Source organism: Equus caballus, chromosome 12, assembly GCF_041296265.1.
Source record: "Equus caballus isolate H_3958 breed thoroughbred chromosome 12, TB-T2T, whole genome shotgun sequence".
NCBI classification, from domain to species: domain Eukaryota; kingdom Metazoa; phylum Chordata; class Mammalia; order Perissodactyla; family Equidae; genus Equus; species Equus caballus.
Window position 1 is genome coordinate 14,539,916 of NC_091695.1, and position 17,785 is coordinate 14,557,700.

The 17,785-nt window shown below is 38.2% G+C and overlaps 1 protein-coding gene and 2 pseudogenes across 1 annotated transcript; all 3 read right to left on the reverse strand.

Moving 5' to 3' along the window:
* Positions 1 to 373: 373 nt before the first annotated feature.
* OR5L1 (olfactory receptor family 5 subfamily L member 1) lies at positions 374 to 1,309 on the reverse strand. Its single transcript, NM_001391066.1, has one exon. The coding sequence runs from the start codon at positions 1,307 to 1,309 to the stop codon at positions 374 to 376; it is 936 nt and encodes a 311-aa protein (NP_001377995.1).
* Positions 9,267 to 10,172, reverse strand: OR5D106P (olfactory receptor family 5 subfamily D member 106, pseudogene; annotated as a pseudogene).
* On the reverse strand, positions 13,747 to 14,694 carry OR5D14BP (olfactory receptor family 5 subfamily D member 14B, pseudogene; annotated as a pseudogene).

Below are 17,785 nucleotides of genomic sequence, written 5' to 3' on the forward strand. Positions count from 1 at the left end.
AAATAGCAGGGATTCAATTTGGAACTGAATAATATTTTCCATGATGGATACTGAAATAAAATGTGACTCGTGATTTCTTCATTAAGCTTATGAAGGTTTTACAGCAAACTAAATGTGTGTCTTAACAGTCAATTAATCATATTCATTTAAATCATTTTAAACTGAATAAAAGTAAAGAAGTAGGCTGAAAACTTTAAAACAGGCTAAATCCTACCAATGTACACAGAAGGGGCAGAAAGATAAGAGAATCAAAAAGATGCACTTATAACTCCCTACCGCTTGACTGCTATGTCCACTTTAACACCGAAGCCCATTGATGTACCCTTTCACCAGCCCCACTTTGGGACACTGAGTCCTGTTAATAAAATATTCTCTAGGAAAATACTTTGCAGCCCACTACTTTTCTGAGAGCTTCTTTCACATCCTTGTTCCTCAGGCTGTAGATCAGGGGATTCAGCACGGGGATCACTACAGTGTAGAACACCGTGGCTACTCTGTCAGTATCCATATTGTTGCCAGAACTGGGCTGGCAATAAATGAAAAGGATTGTCCCATGGAAGACAACAATGGCTGTGAGATGGGAGGCACACGTAGAAAAGGCTTTGCATCTTCCCTCTGCAGAGTGCATTTTCAGGATGGTGATGAGAATAAACAAGTAAGAGGTGAGGATGATCATGATGGTGATGATTTCATTGAAAGTGGCCACAATGTATAGCAACAGCTCATTCATAGTGACATCAGAACAAGCAAGAGATAAGAGAGGGAGTAGATCGCAAAAAAAGTGATTAATCACATTTGACCTATAGGATGGGATCTCAACAGCTAAACACAAGTGAATCAGAGAACACGCAGTCCCACAGAGGTAGCAGCAGGACACCAGCTCCACACAGAGATTCCGGGACATGATGACCATATACAGCAGTGGGTTAGAGATGGCCACAAAACGGTCATAGGCCATCACAGCCAGCAGGATGACCTCACTTACCAGACATGTGCAAAACAAGTAGAATTGCACAGTGCATCCCAGGAAGGAAATAGTTTTGTCTTCATTTAAGATATTAGCTAGCATCTTTGGCACAATGATTGTGGAGTAACAGAAATCCACAAAGGACAAGTGACTGAGGAAAAAGTACATGGGTGTGTGAAGTCGAGAGCTGACCTGAATCAGTGCAATCATGCCCAAGTTGCTAAAAACTGTGACTCCATAGATGAGAAGAAACAGCAGGAAGAGGAAGACTCTCAATTCAGGGACCTCTGCTAATCCAAGGAGAATGAACTCTGCCACAGTGGTGCAGTTCTCCTTGGCCATGTCCCCACTTTATTGAGATGGGAGAACAATATTAGTAGTTATTCTCCATTGTATGATCCCAAATTCCATTTTGACTGTCTCCTAAAAAAGACATTAGAATAAGTAGGATAGTTAATTTTTTCCAGCAAAGAATTAAGACGTTGCTCTGGGGAAGTTTAGGAAAAGTTCAGGCACTGTAGCATACAAATGCATAGAGCTCACAGTTAAAATCACAGATCACACAAAAGCATTCACATCCATAAAAGCCTATACGATTCCTTAAACTAGTCCTATACACTTTAGAGCTTGAAACTGTCGTTAAAAAGACAGCACATATTATTTAATTAGCCGCATTATTTTATGAAATTCAAATCTATTTTCTGCTTTAATCAGTACTGGAAATATTGGGATCCCAGGAAATACTTTTTTATAATACATAATACCCTTGTTTGTTTTCCACTGAAATGATGAGAAATATGCTTATTTAAGTGTTAACCCACAAGTGTTAATTTTTTTAAAATATGTTTTAGATGGAGAAAGCAGATTTTATACTCCATATTAGCATTTTTCTAAAAAATTAACATGGTGATTTTGTTAATTATGCAGTTCATTGTCAACCATTGTTCATGTAATCGGTACTCAGATTCAAAACTCCTGTAACTGTGACTCTGAAGCCTTATAAAGACCTGGTTGACAAAGCAATTCACTGCTTTAAACCTATTTGTGGAACTGATCGAAGATGTGAATATGAAATTATTAACACAAATGCTTGCTGCTGCATGGCAGCATTATTTGTGATAGTTAAAACTTAGAAATAAAGTGTCATACAAGAGGAAAACGGCTAACATTATGGTACATATGTCTTATGGAAAACTATGGAGCTATTAAACTAATATTTTTGAAGAACTTTTAATGAGCGGTAAAATGACTATGATAAAATGGCAAGTTAAACAATGGTAAGCCTGATTGCACAGACAGAATATTATATATGCTTACCTAAGTTGCATTATGTATTTAATCCCCATAACATCATGACACATAGATATCTTATTCCAATCATTTTTTTAAATAACAATTTAGAAACGAATGAATTCTCACAAAACATAAGGTTTATGGAGTAGAGTATGGAAGGAGTGTGTGATTTTTTTTTAAGGGATGGATATGTTCAAGGCCTTTGACATATAGAAAATGCCAACAGATGGTGAGAACACTCATTTTTCCTCTCCCTCCTGACCCTTGGTAGATATATTCGTGACTGTAGAGCACTGGTTGGTTATTCCTGAAGGATAGAGAATCTGAACTAAACCCAACACAGCCAGGTATTTTCCTCCTTCTGCAAATGATTTCAAAGAGGTGAAGGATACGTGACTTAAGAAATCCTAGTTTGAAAACCTATAATTATTCTGATGACATGGTTTCTCTTTTCAACAGCTAGTAAAAGTGAGTTGTTTTTCTTTTCTTGAATTCAAAGTAAGACATAACTTTAAAATCCTTTTCCTGTTTTCAAGTCTAAAGATGAAAAATCAGCCTATTGATTATTTGTAGAGCAGTGGTTCTTTACCAGGAGTTATTTTGATCTCCATGGGACGTGTGGTGATATCTGGAGACATTTTTGGTTGTCACAGTAAGGAGTGGTGCTACTGACATCTAGAGGTTTGAGACTAGGGATGCTGCTGAACAGTCTATGTTGTACCTGACACTCCCACCACACATACACACCAATGGCACATGCAAACACCAAAATATTATTTGTCCCAAAATGTCAGTCATACCAAGGTTGATAAACCTGCTATGTAGAGACATTTCAAAGTGTTTTGCACAAGGCCAAAATAATTCCTCTCCTTTCTGCTTCAGAGGTGGTTCCCATGTCTGTTTCCCCACATGAGCAGTCCTGAGGACCCCTTACTTGTGCCCTCAGCATCAGAGTGACTGTCAGTAGTATTTCCACGTAGATTTTGTAAGATTTCACAGATGGAGTTAGTATGAGAGAGGAGCAAGATGGAAGGAGAGAGAAATCAAGTGTTCTTCCACTTTGTTTACACTATTTTCCCTCTTACGCTAATAGGTGTTGCAAGATACTTCATTCTGAAGATTAAGTTGTTCCCATTTCCCACTGAGCTTGTCTTCCAATACAGAAAAGGAAAATATTTTCATAAACGAGTGCTCAGAACATGCCACGTCTTAAAACACTCTCTAATTAAGAGAAGGCTAAATACAGATTTTTAAAAATATGTCTAATACCACTGCCATAATTTACAATTCATCCTTCTCTTACACATGACTATAATAACTTATTTTCACAAGAAAAAAAATTCAAAATCCCGGGAAGTATCATTCATATCCATTCCCAAAATCCAGAGTGTATTCCAACCAACCAACCCGTGGGATAGACATTGCTTCCCCTGTTTCTGAAGATGTCATGATGGAAAATGTTTCAGGTTTTATGTTTTTTGTGTCTGTATATCTCTGGGGACTATGCTTCCTAAGCTTCCCAAAATAATCATTGATCTCTGTGGGACATCAATAAGATATCAAGAAAACAACACTATCTTGGGACTCAAACAGTAATGATTTCTATGAGATATAAACAGGGGAAAATACTATCACAGTATGGTACATGTTATTATAATTCAACATGATTACTTCCAGAGTTCTTGATGAATTGCAGGGCATTGCACGCTGCACCCAAGCATTGCTCTGTGAGCCAGGGATCACATTGCTGCTGTGAAATATATGAATAGGTCTTACAAACTTTGCCTGTCATACTCAAAAGCACCTTCCTAGAGAGCATAAATTCTGAAGTCACACCACAGTTCTGCCAAATGCCAGAAACATATGGGGGTAATGAACTTCTTTTACTGAGCATACTAATAATTGCTCACTTTCATTGACCACTTCCTATGTTCTAGGTAATGCTCTGAATACAACTATTAACAGATTTCATCTTTATAAAAATAAGTGAGATTGGTACAGTTATGTAACTTTAAGCATCAGGTAACTGAGACACAAACAAGTCTAACTTGCCCAAAGTCACACACAGATTCACTAATAGAATGAAATCATATGCTGCTTTTTGGGTTATGTCACACATACGACCCTGCGAGGAAGAACAGAGCTACTGAATGGTGCTGGAATGTCATACTCCTTACTCAATGCCAGAGACCATTAAATGGGATTGGCTCAAGGATCTCTCCCAGATCTGCTCATTTTCCAAGCATACAGTGTCTTCCTAAACCAATAGTGTTTAAATCACTGTCTGTGGTTTGTGCCCTTGGATGTACCAAACATTTCAAGAATTCTATGGATGTAATTAATTACAGGTAATCAGTTTTGAAATTCTCAACAACCTACATATGTTTTGCTAAAATTGATCCATTTGATAATTTTCAGAGTTTGAGGAGTGTTTCTGGGTCTCCTTTCCACCTAGCACTCTCACAATTCCATTTCTCTCATTTTTCCAAAGTAAGATTTCCTTTTTTCAATTCACATATTACTACTTGAATTACCCTGATTAGGAAAACGAAAGCAAACTTCCAAAACCTAAAACATAAAAACAATTTGAAATATTGTTTTTCATGAAAGTTGAAGTTTTCTTTAATCAAGACACTTCAAAACCATGGTATAACTTCTTGTTTCTCTCTGGCATATACACATTTCTTTTCCTGGAATTTGATAGCATGAGACGTGAATTTTAGCCAAGGCAGCAGTGTTTTGAAATCAGATATATAGTAGATTGATGATAAAAATTTTTAACATCTATTCTTTTGTTCTTAATGAACCCTGGAACTATTGTCACAAAATGTATCCTCCTAAAGGAGGGATTCTCATGGCAGAAAAACTAAAAGATTATCCATGAAAAGTATCATTGGCAGTGATGTTTTATATCATCTGGGCAACCCTCTCACAGGAAAGAAACTGTGCTTAACTATTTGTCTTAAAGACATGGCAGGTGTTTTTTGAAAATTAATTTAAATATAAATATTTTATTGAAATTAATTGCATGGTAATTATCCATAAATTGAATAATATCAATATAAAGCTCCAAGTTTTTTATGAAATGTATTTAAAACACATACAATAATACTATTTTAGTAGAATATTGTATTTTTTCAAGGTTCAATGAAATCAACCATATGTTAAATTTTCTAAACTTTTTAACTCTATTCTTTTAATCAACACGCCTCTAAGTGGAAGAATTACAGATATGCTTAATTATTATCTGGTAAAACTTGGAAGGTCTTTGTGGTAACCTTTTCAGAAAATAAGAAAGTGAGTGGTTCTAATGGTTGCATTACAAACCACTCCAAAACATATTAGTTAAAATTAATACCAGCCCTGACATCAGTTTACCTACGTTAAACCCAGCACATATGGGGCTAAAACTAAAACATTCATTCTCTGCTTACTCCCTGGCTTCCTGGCTCCAGAATCTGCTATCCTCCATGAAGACAGACACAGCCAAGAACAAGCAATTGGATTCGTTATCTCCTCCCTGCGAGGAGATACAGGCTGGTGGAAAAGCTGCTGACCAGCAAGGCCATATGCTCCCCTCCCCTAACAAAACCCCAAATTAAAAACCCTTTTAGCTTTTTGGGGAGTTTGAGATTTCAGTGTTAGCTGCCCTCTCTCCTTGCTCAGTGCTGTGCAATAATAAAATTCTTATTTTCTTCCACTATACCTGGTGTCAGAGCTGTGCAACAGGTGAGCCCTTCAGGTTCAATATCAAAATCAACAACTACTTATTACATTGGTCATATGAGTCAGTAAGTTAGTTCTGCTGAAGTGATCCTGACGTGGCTGATCTTGGCTTGATTTGCTATGTGTATGACTTCAGCTTGGCAGGTTAGATGATCTAAGAGGCTTCACTCTCAAGTCTGGTGACTGTTTCTCATTATCCAATATGATAGTCTGTGCTTATTCATAAAACAGCTTTTCTAAGAGACTGTGAAAGTTCCAAAAAGATTGAGAAAAAGTTACAAGGCCTCTCAGATGCTTAAAGTTGGCACAGTGTCATTTCAGCTACATTCTGTTAGACAAAGCCAGCCACAAAAGCAGCTTACATTTCAGATGTGCAGAAACTGATTCCACCATATGATCAGAAAATTTGCAAAGAAGTGTGGATATAGGGAGGACTAAAGTATTTGGACCATGTTTTCTACCACACTGGGCAACAAATACTTTTGAATGTTATAATTTCTAATATTTGGGTCATGAACAAAATTGGAGACAATCTAATTTTGTTTAATACATTATTAAAAAAATTCTGATGAAAGATCATCATAAGAAATTGGCACATAACTTGGATGGAGTTGAAAGAATTGAGTGACATTTGTGTTACAGCATAATTTCCGGCAGAGTTTTGATTCCCATTTACCTTTAATATGACCAAATACCCTCAGTATTTTCATCTATTAAAAAGTAGAAATAGAAATGATGCTGAACCTTCCTGCTTTCTAACATTAAGTGATGTCTTTGTGATGGTGCTTTAATAAATTGAAATGGAAAATCCAAACATATACTTATAATATTTCTAACACAAAGAAATGTTTCCAAAAATATTTTTATCATTTCATTTTTCTTTTTGAGGAAAGTTAGCCTTCAGCTAACATCCGCCACTAATCCTCCTCTTTTTGCTGAGGAAGAGTGACCTTGAGCTAACATCTGTGTGGATCTTCCTCTATTTTACATGTGGGACTCCTGCCACAGCATGACTTGATAAGCAGTGTGTAGGTCCACTCCCGGGATGCGAACCAGCAAACTCTGGGCTGCTGAAGCAGAGCACACAAACTTAAACACTACACCACTGGGCCAGCCTCATTTTTATCAATTTCTATTACTTGTATTTTACCCAAATTTCCAGTGCAATTATATTTTTAATTAATGGTGTAATTATTATTGCACCATTACAAGGTTGGCAATACAGAAATAAAATGTTTTGATTTGCACATAACCAAAAAATGTGAAGACTACTAATATGAGTCATGTTCTAGATAGAAGCAACAGAATCTACCATAAAGAACCTGAAATGTTAGAACTTGAAAGTGAAAAATGTATGAGTTTGCCAGTGTTTCCTGGAAAAGGTGCTTCTGATGTGTCTGTAGTCTTCAATGAGTTCATTAATTCTACCAACAATTTCTTTTACGGTGTTGGCCAGTTCACTTAAAATCATGGACCTTGGTTTCCTCAAAGTAAAAGCTAAATGGATTGTGTTGATTCTATCACAAAACCTGATCATCCTTGGTCTAAGCAGGACAGAAGCAAAATAAAATCTCTATAAAGAGGCATTAACTAGAATTGATTCAATTTAATATTAATATGAATAATTTCCTAATTCCAAATAAAATTAGACATTGTATAATTGCCAGATATATAGTGAAAGATAAATTTGTGAACATCTAGAGAAGGAGAAGTCAATAGGAGAGAAACACATCCCTAATCATACATCCAATATCTAAAACACTGTTTCTTACATATTTTATTTTTCAATATAAAATGGTTATTTAATAAATTCATTATCATATAATATATATGAATGTATCATTTTAATAATGATCTTAAATTTAAAATAACCTTAACATTCTAAATAACTTTATTGAATCTATATAAAATTGTTCTTCAGCTTATTTTTTATCCTTTAACAAAATACCTGGAAATATATTTCATCCATTATATTGATGACTAGTTTTGAATTTTATCTAGACATATTGACTAAAGAGAGGGAGAAAGGTATACAAGTCATTCAAGCAAAAGTGAGTTATTAATGTTAGAGAGATCTAGTATTTTTAATTTGCCAGATGAAATAGGTCTTAATGCTGATGACTGCTTGGTTTTCATCTTATTTTGAATGTGGTTATACAGGGGATCAATTTTCAACACTTGAGGCAACTCCAGTTTTTTTTTTTTTAAAGGAATTTCAGTTAAGGATTGAGAGATTATGCTCATGTTCAGAGAAACGAATCATAAAGAATTGATTGTGCTTTTGATGTCTTTCTAGGCAGAACTATAGTATGAAATGCAAGTCAGGTGGACACTCATCATGCCTACTTTTTTCCTATAGGAATTTTGAGATCCAATATACTATTTTTAAGCCATAGTGGACCCTATTATAGCTTATCATACTGCCACATAAGAGATCATTTGAAACATATTCAGAATAAAGACCATACCTTAGCTAGTTTCCATTCATGCCAAGTAACCTCTGTATACAATACTACACACATGCACACACACACACACACACACGCACATACATGTTATAAAGTATTTGCTCAATTAAAAACGTGTTGGATAATTGATTCAGTATTACATTTTGACCTCCTTGATTTTGCCTTGCTGTCATCTCCTAAATAAAACTCCTTGATGAAATGTGTCTCCTAAAATTCTGTCCATTCTTTATCCAAGGACAAATTCCAACAATACCTATTTTCTGAAGACATGTCTCTAAAGTCCCTAAATGGATTTGACCTTTTCTTTCCCTCAAATACTCTATGATACTTTTTATTTTCTACCTTATACAATGGCCAGTTTTTTCATGGCCCTACTGTCAACACTGGATTTTGCATTCCTGGAAGGATGAAGACTCGTCTTATTTTAACTGCTATTTATGGATTTACAAGAGAAATGCATATGTTTATTGAAAGTCTAGTCTACTCCAGGTATAAGAAAGGAGATTAAATTGTTTATTGAGATTATACAAGGTTTTACAGATTATATCTATGTAACCTTTTAATCTTCACAATAAGACTAAGAAGTAGTTTATATTGTCTCAATTTTGTAGATGGAAATTTAAGGATGAGAGAGACAGATGTTTTATTTTCCAGTAATAGACAGAGAAAAGTTTAGTGTCTTCGAACCAAAATCCCGTACCTTTCCCTTGTACAACACTAACTCTTCATAATTTTAAAGGTGTCTTTAAAATCAATCTTTATGGAAACGCTTTATTTACATGTCAGGGACAAACTCTACTAAAATAATATACTCAATAAGAAAAGACTTTAATGTCCATTGTTCTGCTGACTGTATCTTTGACATCCTTATTTCTCAGACTCTATATTAGAGGATTCAAGATAGGGATCACCACTGTGTAAAACACAGAGGACACTGTGACTGTGTTCCTGGAGTTTTTGGAGTTGGGCTCACAGTAAAGAAAGAGGATGGTGTCATGGAAGATGACGATGGTGGTCAGGTGGGAGACACAGGTGGAGAAGGCTTTGCAGCGCTCACTGGCTGAATGTATCTTGAGAATGGTGACAACAATAAACACATAAGACATGAGGATGATGAGTAGTGTGCTGACCCCATTAAAGGTGGTGAGAATGAAAAGCAGCAACTGGTTGACATAAGCATCAGACCAAGAGAGGGACAGCAATGAGAAGAATTCACAGAAGAAATGATCGATTTTGTTGAAACCCCAAAATTATAATTTGATAGCCAAATATGTGAGTATCAAGGAACAAGCTACTCCTCATGAATATGATCTGACCACTAGCATGGCACAGAGTTTCAGAGACAGGGCAATTGTGTAGAGCAGAGGGTTAGAAATTGCCACAAAGTGATTATATGCCATAACAGCTAATAAAAATAACTCAGTTACCACAAAGGTACAAAAGAAAGAATTATACTGCACATCCTATAAATGAAATATTTCTGTCTTCCAAACTATATTCACCAGGTTCTTGGGAGTAATGATGGAGGAATAGCACAAATCCACAAATGAGAGGTAGTTGATGAAAAAGTACACAGGGGTGCTCTGTTTGGAGTTAATCTTGATTATTACAATCATCCCAATATTCCCTGCAACAGTGACACTGTAGATGGCCAGATAAATCAATAAGAGGAGGATTTGCAGTGCTGGGAAAACTCAGAAGCCCAAGAGAGTGAACATGGCCAAATTTTATTTCTCTCTGACAGTAACATGATTTCTCCTTTTAGAATCTGAATCAGTCCTGAAAACAAAGATATTAAGGAGAGTGAGAATATAAGAAGCTGAGATAACTACCCCATACCAAGACGGGAAGGTTAAGCAAAACATCTCTTTCAGAATTCCTATATGTATTTTTATGCAAGGTATGCTAACTGTCTAAATTTTTATATTTATTTATTTATTTCTATTGAGGTTATGTTAGTTTGCAATGTGAAATTTCAGTTACCAATTATTATTTGTCAGTCACCATATAGGCACCCCTTCACTCTTTGTGCCCACCCCCTACCCCCCTTACCCCTGGTAACCACTAAATAGTTGTCTTTGTCCACGTGTTTGTTTACCCTCCACATATTGTCTTCCTTTCTGTGGCTTATTTCCCTTGATATAATACCCTCAAGGTCCATCCATGTTTTGCGAAGGGGACAATTTTGCCTTTTTTATGGCTGAGTAGTATCCCATTGCATATATGTACCATATCTTCTTTATCCAATCATCAGATGACGGGCATTTGGGTTTCTTCCACACCTTGGCTATTGTGAATAATGCTTTAATGAACATAAGGGTGCATAAGTCTCTCTGAATTGTTGATTTCAAGTTCTTTGGATAGATATCCAGTAGTAGGATAGCTGGGTCATATGGCATTTCTATTTTTAGCTTTTGGAGAAATCTCCATACTCTTTTCCATAGTGGCTGCACCAGTTTGCATTCCCACCAGCAGTGTATGAAAGTTCCCTTTTCTCCACAACTTCTCCAACATTTTTCATTTTTTGTTTTGATTATTATAGCCATTCTAATGGGTGTAAAGTGATATGTTAGTGTAGTTTGATTTGCATTCCCCTGATGACTAGTGATGTTGAGCATCATTTCATGTGCCTATTGGTTACTTGTATATCTTCTTTGGAGAAATGTCTGTTCATATCCTCTGCCCATTTTTGAATGGGTTCTTTGATTTTATTTTGTTCAGTTGTGTGATTTCGTTATATATAATGAAGATTAACCCCCTGTCAGATATATGATTTGCAAACATTTTATCCCAATTAGTAGGTTGTCTTTTCATTTTGATCCTGGTTTCCCTTGCCTTGTAGAAGTTCTTTAGTCTGACGAAGTCACATTTATTTAATTTTACTTTTGTTTCCCTTGTACAAGTAGACATGGTATTCAAAAAGATCCTTTTAAGACCAATGTCAAAGAGTACTGCCTATATTTTCTTCCATAAGTTTTATGGTGTCAGGTCTTACCTTCAAGTCTTTGCTCCATTTTGAGTATGTTTGGTGTATGGCACAAGGTAATGATGTACATTCATTCTTTTACATGTGGCTGTCCAGTTTCCCCAACACCAATTATTGAAGAGACTTTTCTTTCTCCACTGTATGTTCTCAATTCCTTTGTCAGAGATTAGCTGCCCATAGATGTGTGGTTTTATTTCTGGACTTCCAGTTCTGTTCCATTGATCTGTGTGCCTGTTTTTATACTAGTACCATGCTGTTTTGATTACCATATCTTTGTAGTATATTTTGAAATCAGGGATTGTGATGCCCCTACCTTTGTTCTTTTTTCTTAGGATTGCTTTAGCAATTCAAGGTCTTGTGTTACCCCATGTGAATTTTAGGGTTCTTTGTTCTATTTTCATGAAGAATATCATTGACATTCTTATTGAGATTGCATTGAATCTGTAGATTGCTTTAGGTAGTATGGACACTCTAATTATGTTTATTCTTTAAAAGAGTGTGCGTGGAATATCTCTCCATTTCTTTATGTTATCATCAATCCCTTTCAGTAATGTCTTATAGTTTTCATTGTATAGGTCTTTCACTTTCTTGGTTAAATTTATTCCAATATATTTTATTCTTTTTCTTGCGATTGTGAATGGGATTGTCTTCTTGAGTTCTCTTTCTGTAGTTCGTTATTAGCGTATGGAATTGCAACTGATTTTTGCCAGTTGATTTTGGACCCTGCAACTTTGCTGTAATTGTTGAGTATTTTTGATAGTTTTCTGAGGGACATTTTAGGGTTCTCTATATAAAAACATGTTGTCTGCAAACAGCAAGAGTTTCCCTTCTTCTTTGCTTATTTTGATTCTATTTATTTCTTTTTCTTGTCTAATTTCTTTGGCCAAAACCTCCAGTACTATGTTGGATAGGGTGGTGAGAGTTGGCACCCATGTTTGTTCCTGTTCTCAGAGGGATGTTTTTCAGTTTTTCCCCATTGAGTATGTTGTTGGCTGCAGGCTTGTCATATATCACCTTTATTTTTTTAAGGCACTTTCCTTCTACATCCATTTTATTGTGAGTTTTTATAGCAAATTGATGTTAAATCTTGTCAAATGTTTTTCTGTCTATTGAGAGGATCATGTGGTTTTGTTCCTCATTTTGTTAATGTGGTGCTTCACATTTATTGGCTTGCGTATGTTGAACCATCCCTGTGTCCCTAGTATGAATCCCACTTAATCATGGTATATGATCTTTTTAATGTATGTCTGTATTCGATTTGCCAATATTTTTTTGAGGATTTTGCATCTATATTAATCAGCAATATTACCCTATACTTTTCCTTCTTTGTGTTGTCCTTGTCTGGGTTTGGTATCAGAGTGATTTTGGCTTTCTAGAGTGTGTTAGGAAGTATTCTGTCTTCTTCAATTTTTTGTAATAGTTTGAGAAGGATTGGTAATAAATTTTCTTTAAATGTTTGGTAGAATTCTCCAGAGAAGCCACCTAGTCCTGGACTTTTATCTTTGGGGATGTTTTTGATAAATGTTTCAACCTTTTTACTGTGATTTTTCTATTCAGAGTCTCTATTTCTTCTTGATTCAATTTTGGGTGATTGTAAGTGTCTAAGAATTTATCCACTTCTTCTAGATTGTCCAATTTGTTGGCATACATTTTTCATAGTATTGTCTTATAATGCTTTGTATATCTGTACTATCAATTGTAATTTCTCCTCTTTCATTTCCAATTTCATTTATTTGAGACTTCTTTCTTTTTTTCTTAGTAAGCCTGGCTAAGCGTTTTTCAATTTTGTTTATCTTCTTCAGGAACCAGGTCTTTGTTTCACTGATCCTTTCTACTGTCTTTTTTGTTTCAATTTCATTTATTTCTCTTCTAATTTTTATTACTTCCCTCCTTCTACAGACTTTTTGGGCTTTGCTTGTTCTTCTTTTTTCTAATTCTGCTGGGTGTAGCTTGAAATTGCTTATTTTAGATTTTTCTTGTTTGTGAATGTTAGCCTCTATTGTGATGAATTTCCCTCTTAGGAACACTTTTGCTGCACCCCATATGAGTTGGTATGGTGTGTTTTTGTTTGTGTCAGAAAAGTATCTCTCCCTTTTATCACAGAGCATATCCATCCTTATCTCCCAACAAAGACACAATGCTTCAGTAACTTGCAACATAAATAACCTCAAGGGATTTCAGTTTACCAATTTGCAATATATTAACATCACAGTCACCGATAAAAACCTCGTGCAAATATATGCTATAGGTTTTAGAAGGCTCTGTTCCCATTGTTCTTGGGATTAAAAAAATCTTTTGAGATTGGTTCAGTGAAATGGGACTTTTGTGTCTATTAATTTCTGGAAGGCATCCTTAGCATCCTTCTCTTCTTTATCCCTCAAGTTGTAGAGCAGAGGGTTCAGGATGGGGTTGAGCAGTGTGTAAAATACAGTGGCCACTTTGACAATTTGCTGAGAATTTTTGGAGTTGGGCTCACAGTAGAAAAAAAGGATAGTCCCATGGAAGATGGTGATGGCTGTCAGATTGGAGGCACAGGTGGAGAAGGCTTTGTGACACCCACTGGCAGAACAGATAATGAACACAATCACAAAAATAAATACGTATGTATCAAGGTTGATGAGTAGTATACTTTCCTCACTGAAGGTGGCAAAACCAAAGAACTGTAAGTGAGGACTGTGTATATCAGAGCTCAAGACAGCAATTAAAGCAGTATATTCATGGAAAAAGTGGTTGATTAAGTTATGTTCAGAAAAGTTTGGCTGGAGAGCATAACAAAGGAGTACCAAGGGGTCAAACATACTGCAGAGATATGACCCAGCCAACAGAAGGGCACAGAGCCTCCGTGACATGACCACTGTATAAAGTAGAGGATTACAGATGGCCACAAAGTGGTCATAGGCCATGACTGCCAGCAAGAAGCACTCAGTCACCACAGAAGTGCAGGACAGGAACTACTGCAACTTGCAGCCAGAGTAGAAAAGGGTTTTATTGGCCATGATCAAATCCTCAAGCAGTTTAGGAATAATGATGGAAAAGTAACAAAAATCAACAAAAGAAAAGTAACTAAGGAAAAAGCACATGGGAGTGTGAAATTTTGGGTTAATCTTGATGATTATTATCACCCCAAGATTTCCTACTACAGTGATAACATATATGATCAGATATACAAGGAAGAGAGGAATCTGAAGCTCTGGGTAATCTGTGAAACCCAAGAGGACAGAAGTTGTCTCCACACCCAAATTTCTTGCAACCATCACCACAATGCCTTTGAAAGGAGAAGGTGGGGGAAGAGAGTTGTTTCTGCTAAAAAGAAGATTTATGGAGGTGAGGGACAAACATGTCCTGACTTCCTATGGTAGACAAAAGAAAATGTGAAGTGTTGTTGGTCCCAGTGTCCTCCATACAGAACATGCCTCATGCAGACAACTGCCATGGATATCCCAAACCAAGCTGAGTCTCTGAAATACCTTCGCATTTCCATTGCAATTTGGGTTTCCATAAGAAATACTTATCATATTGTAGTGTGCACAGTCACACATTATCTAGTAGTATAGCATGCACATAACTGATAGGAAATATTTGCACATAAATGCTTAAACTAGTGAAGGAATCTGTGAAAAATGTGAAATGTTTGGCTCAAAGAGTAACATATATTGCTACTGTATTTTGCCCATACACACAAATCAACTAAAATCTTTAAGAGAATATGCTTTTACTTTATGGATAAAGTAAAATATTAGAGAAATCTGGGAAAAGAATATATCAATCCAATCTTAGCAGCCTTTCTTCAGTAAAGGCTATATCTCTTGTTGAATAGATTAGTGGCTAAGGGGTGGAAAAGTACAATGGCTCCTTTTGACCTCTGAGTATAGCATGCACTTTATTAGGATTTATAATCTATGGTTCACTTCTGTTACAACCCAGACATCACACAGATATCTCTTAAGGGTCTCAAGATTTACCAGGTAAGAAGTCTTTCAGAGCTAACTAACTTTCATTCTTGTGAGAGGTTATATACCAGTTTAAGGTGCATATACACAGAGACGGATAAATAACAACTTCCAGGTGGAAAGTTTAATTCTATCTTTTGTGGGACGTTTGTCCTCCAGAATTGCAAAATAATAAATTTGTGTTGTTTCAAGCCACCAGGTCTGTGGAAATTTCTTACAGCAGCAATAAAAACCAATAGGTAGTAACAAGGGGTCCTTACAGCCCAGTTGTCACCACCTACAGGCCTCAAGGAATCAAGAGAAGAGAGCCCAAGGAAGAGAACCATGCTGAGTCAGCCCTTGAGAGGAGCTGGGCCTCTAGCCACAGACGGAGCCAGCGCAAGGCCATCTTTTCAGGAAGTAGCCAGGAGGTTCAATGCTTGGGCTCACACTCCTGCCTCCCTCCAGTCTGTTCTTGGGCTTCCCCATTGGTGACTCCAAAGGGAGCTGGAAGGATATGAATCTGCTTGTGGCCAACACCCTACAGGTCGGCAGCAGACAGCAGGTGGAGAAGGACAGAGAGTGGATATGAAAGGACATACTGATGACATCTTAGAACAGGAGGTCATGAGCTGTCGGAAGCGAGGGACCCAAGTGCTGGATCAGAGGAAGGCACAGGCCCTTTCAACATAGGCCTAGAGTTGATGGCTTACGACAATGTAGTTCATCTTTGCCATGCATCAGAACCCTGAGAGAGACTTGGAAAAAATACAAATTTTGGGGTCCCACCCAAGAGCCCTGAATCAGAGCCTGGCAAGGAGGGGCCCCAAAGGAGAAGGTCACTACCTCCCTATCTTCCTCCTTGTGCAGTCTTTCTAGGAGCCCTGTTTTGGGCATAGAACTTCATGACTGTCCAGGGTTGCATTTGGATTTAGATTGAAATCATGCTGTCTATTTTCTCATGAGCTTGTATTTTTTTGTTAAATTTTGCACTACTGTTTGGAAAAGTTTGCACTCATGCAAGGTATTAGTTTGGTGGCCATCAAATTTCTTGTCAGAACTGGAGCCATTTTATGAGTGAAAAGGGGAGCTATCCATAACATGCCAGGCACCCACCAAGCACCGCCTGAGCTGTCCAGGCTGCACTGGGATGTGTGCTCACCCTTGCCGTCCATGACCCAGAGGCAGGAGACAGGGGGCTGAGGGCAGGGGTCAGCCGCACCTTCATCACACGCACGTCCAAGCCTGGCTTTGTTCTGGCCCTGCCTGGGTCATGGGTTAAAGTCTGCTGTGTCTGCCGAGAGGAGGTCAATGGGAGGATGCATGGTGACCTGGGCCCCATAGGCAGGACAGTCAGCAGAGCGACAGTGACCCAGGCAGGAGACAGAGTGGTGGTCTGTACAGGAGGGTGTTGGCAGAGATGGAGAGAACAGAGGGAGTTTGAAGGAATAATCTATGGACTGCCCGATGCATTGCATGGAGAGGGTGAGGAAGAGGAACAGGTCAGGAGGGGTTCCCAGGTGCCTGGGCTGTGTGAACAGGGAAGGTGGAGCTATCGACTGACTAGGGCATTCTGGAGGGAAAGCAGGTCCTCCATGGCTGGCTTCCCCAAGAGTGACCCCAAGTGTTTGGTTCCTCATGCTCCTCTGAAACAGGACATGAACTTGGGACAGGACCCATCCATGGGAGATAGGAGTGTTTCAGAGGGTAATTGGGGGCAGGTCACTTGCATAAGTTCTACCTCTGCTCTCCCAGGCTGTTTGGAGCTTGGCGTCTGTGCCTGGGCTGAAATGTGGCCAGAAATGGTGCTTCCCCCTTTATTTTTCCCACACTTTTCCCCACAATCATCTCAAGATCCTTGCTATTCTATGTCCAGTCCAAGCATGGATATCACTGGGGAGCAGGGCAGTCTCAGACCCACTCAGGACCTGATGAACTGGGCTCTGCCCTGTAACCAGATCTCCAAGTGATTCCTGTGCCCCGGAAAGTGTGTAAAGCACTGTGGATAACTCCTTTTCTCTCAGCATTCAGCTCAGGGCCACCTCCTCCAGAGACCCCTCCCTGACCTCCCACCCACCGCCCAGCCTGCTGCAGGGACAGTTAGAGAGCCGGGCACAGCGCCTGCAGTGGGTGCACACGCCACCTCCACGAGCACTTCTAGTCAGTGAGTCTTCCTCTTCCACTGGCTCTGCGCTCTGCTGGGGTCCACTGAGTGTTCATCTTGGCATCTCCACGAGCAGCATCGTATCGGCTCCACTCAGGGAGCGGATGCATCACCCTTGGGAATCCTCACCGTGCCCTCGAGCCCCTTCCGGAGCTGCCCTTGGAGCCCCTGTTGTGGGAGCGCCTGAGGGGTGAGACCCTCTGATCCCCAGGGCCTTCAGGGATGGTCGAAACCTCATGGATGTCCAAATGG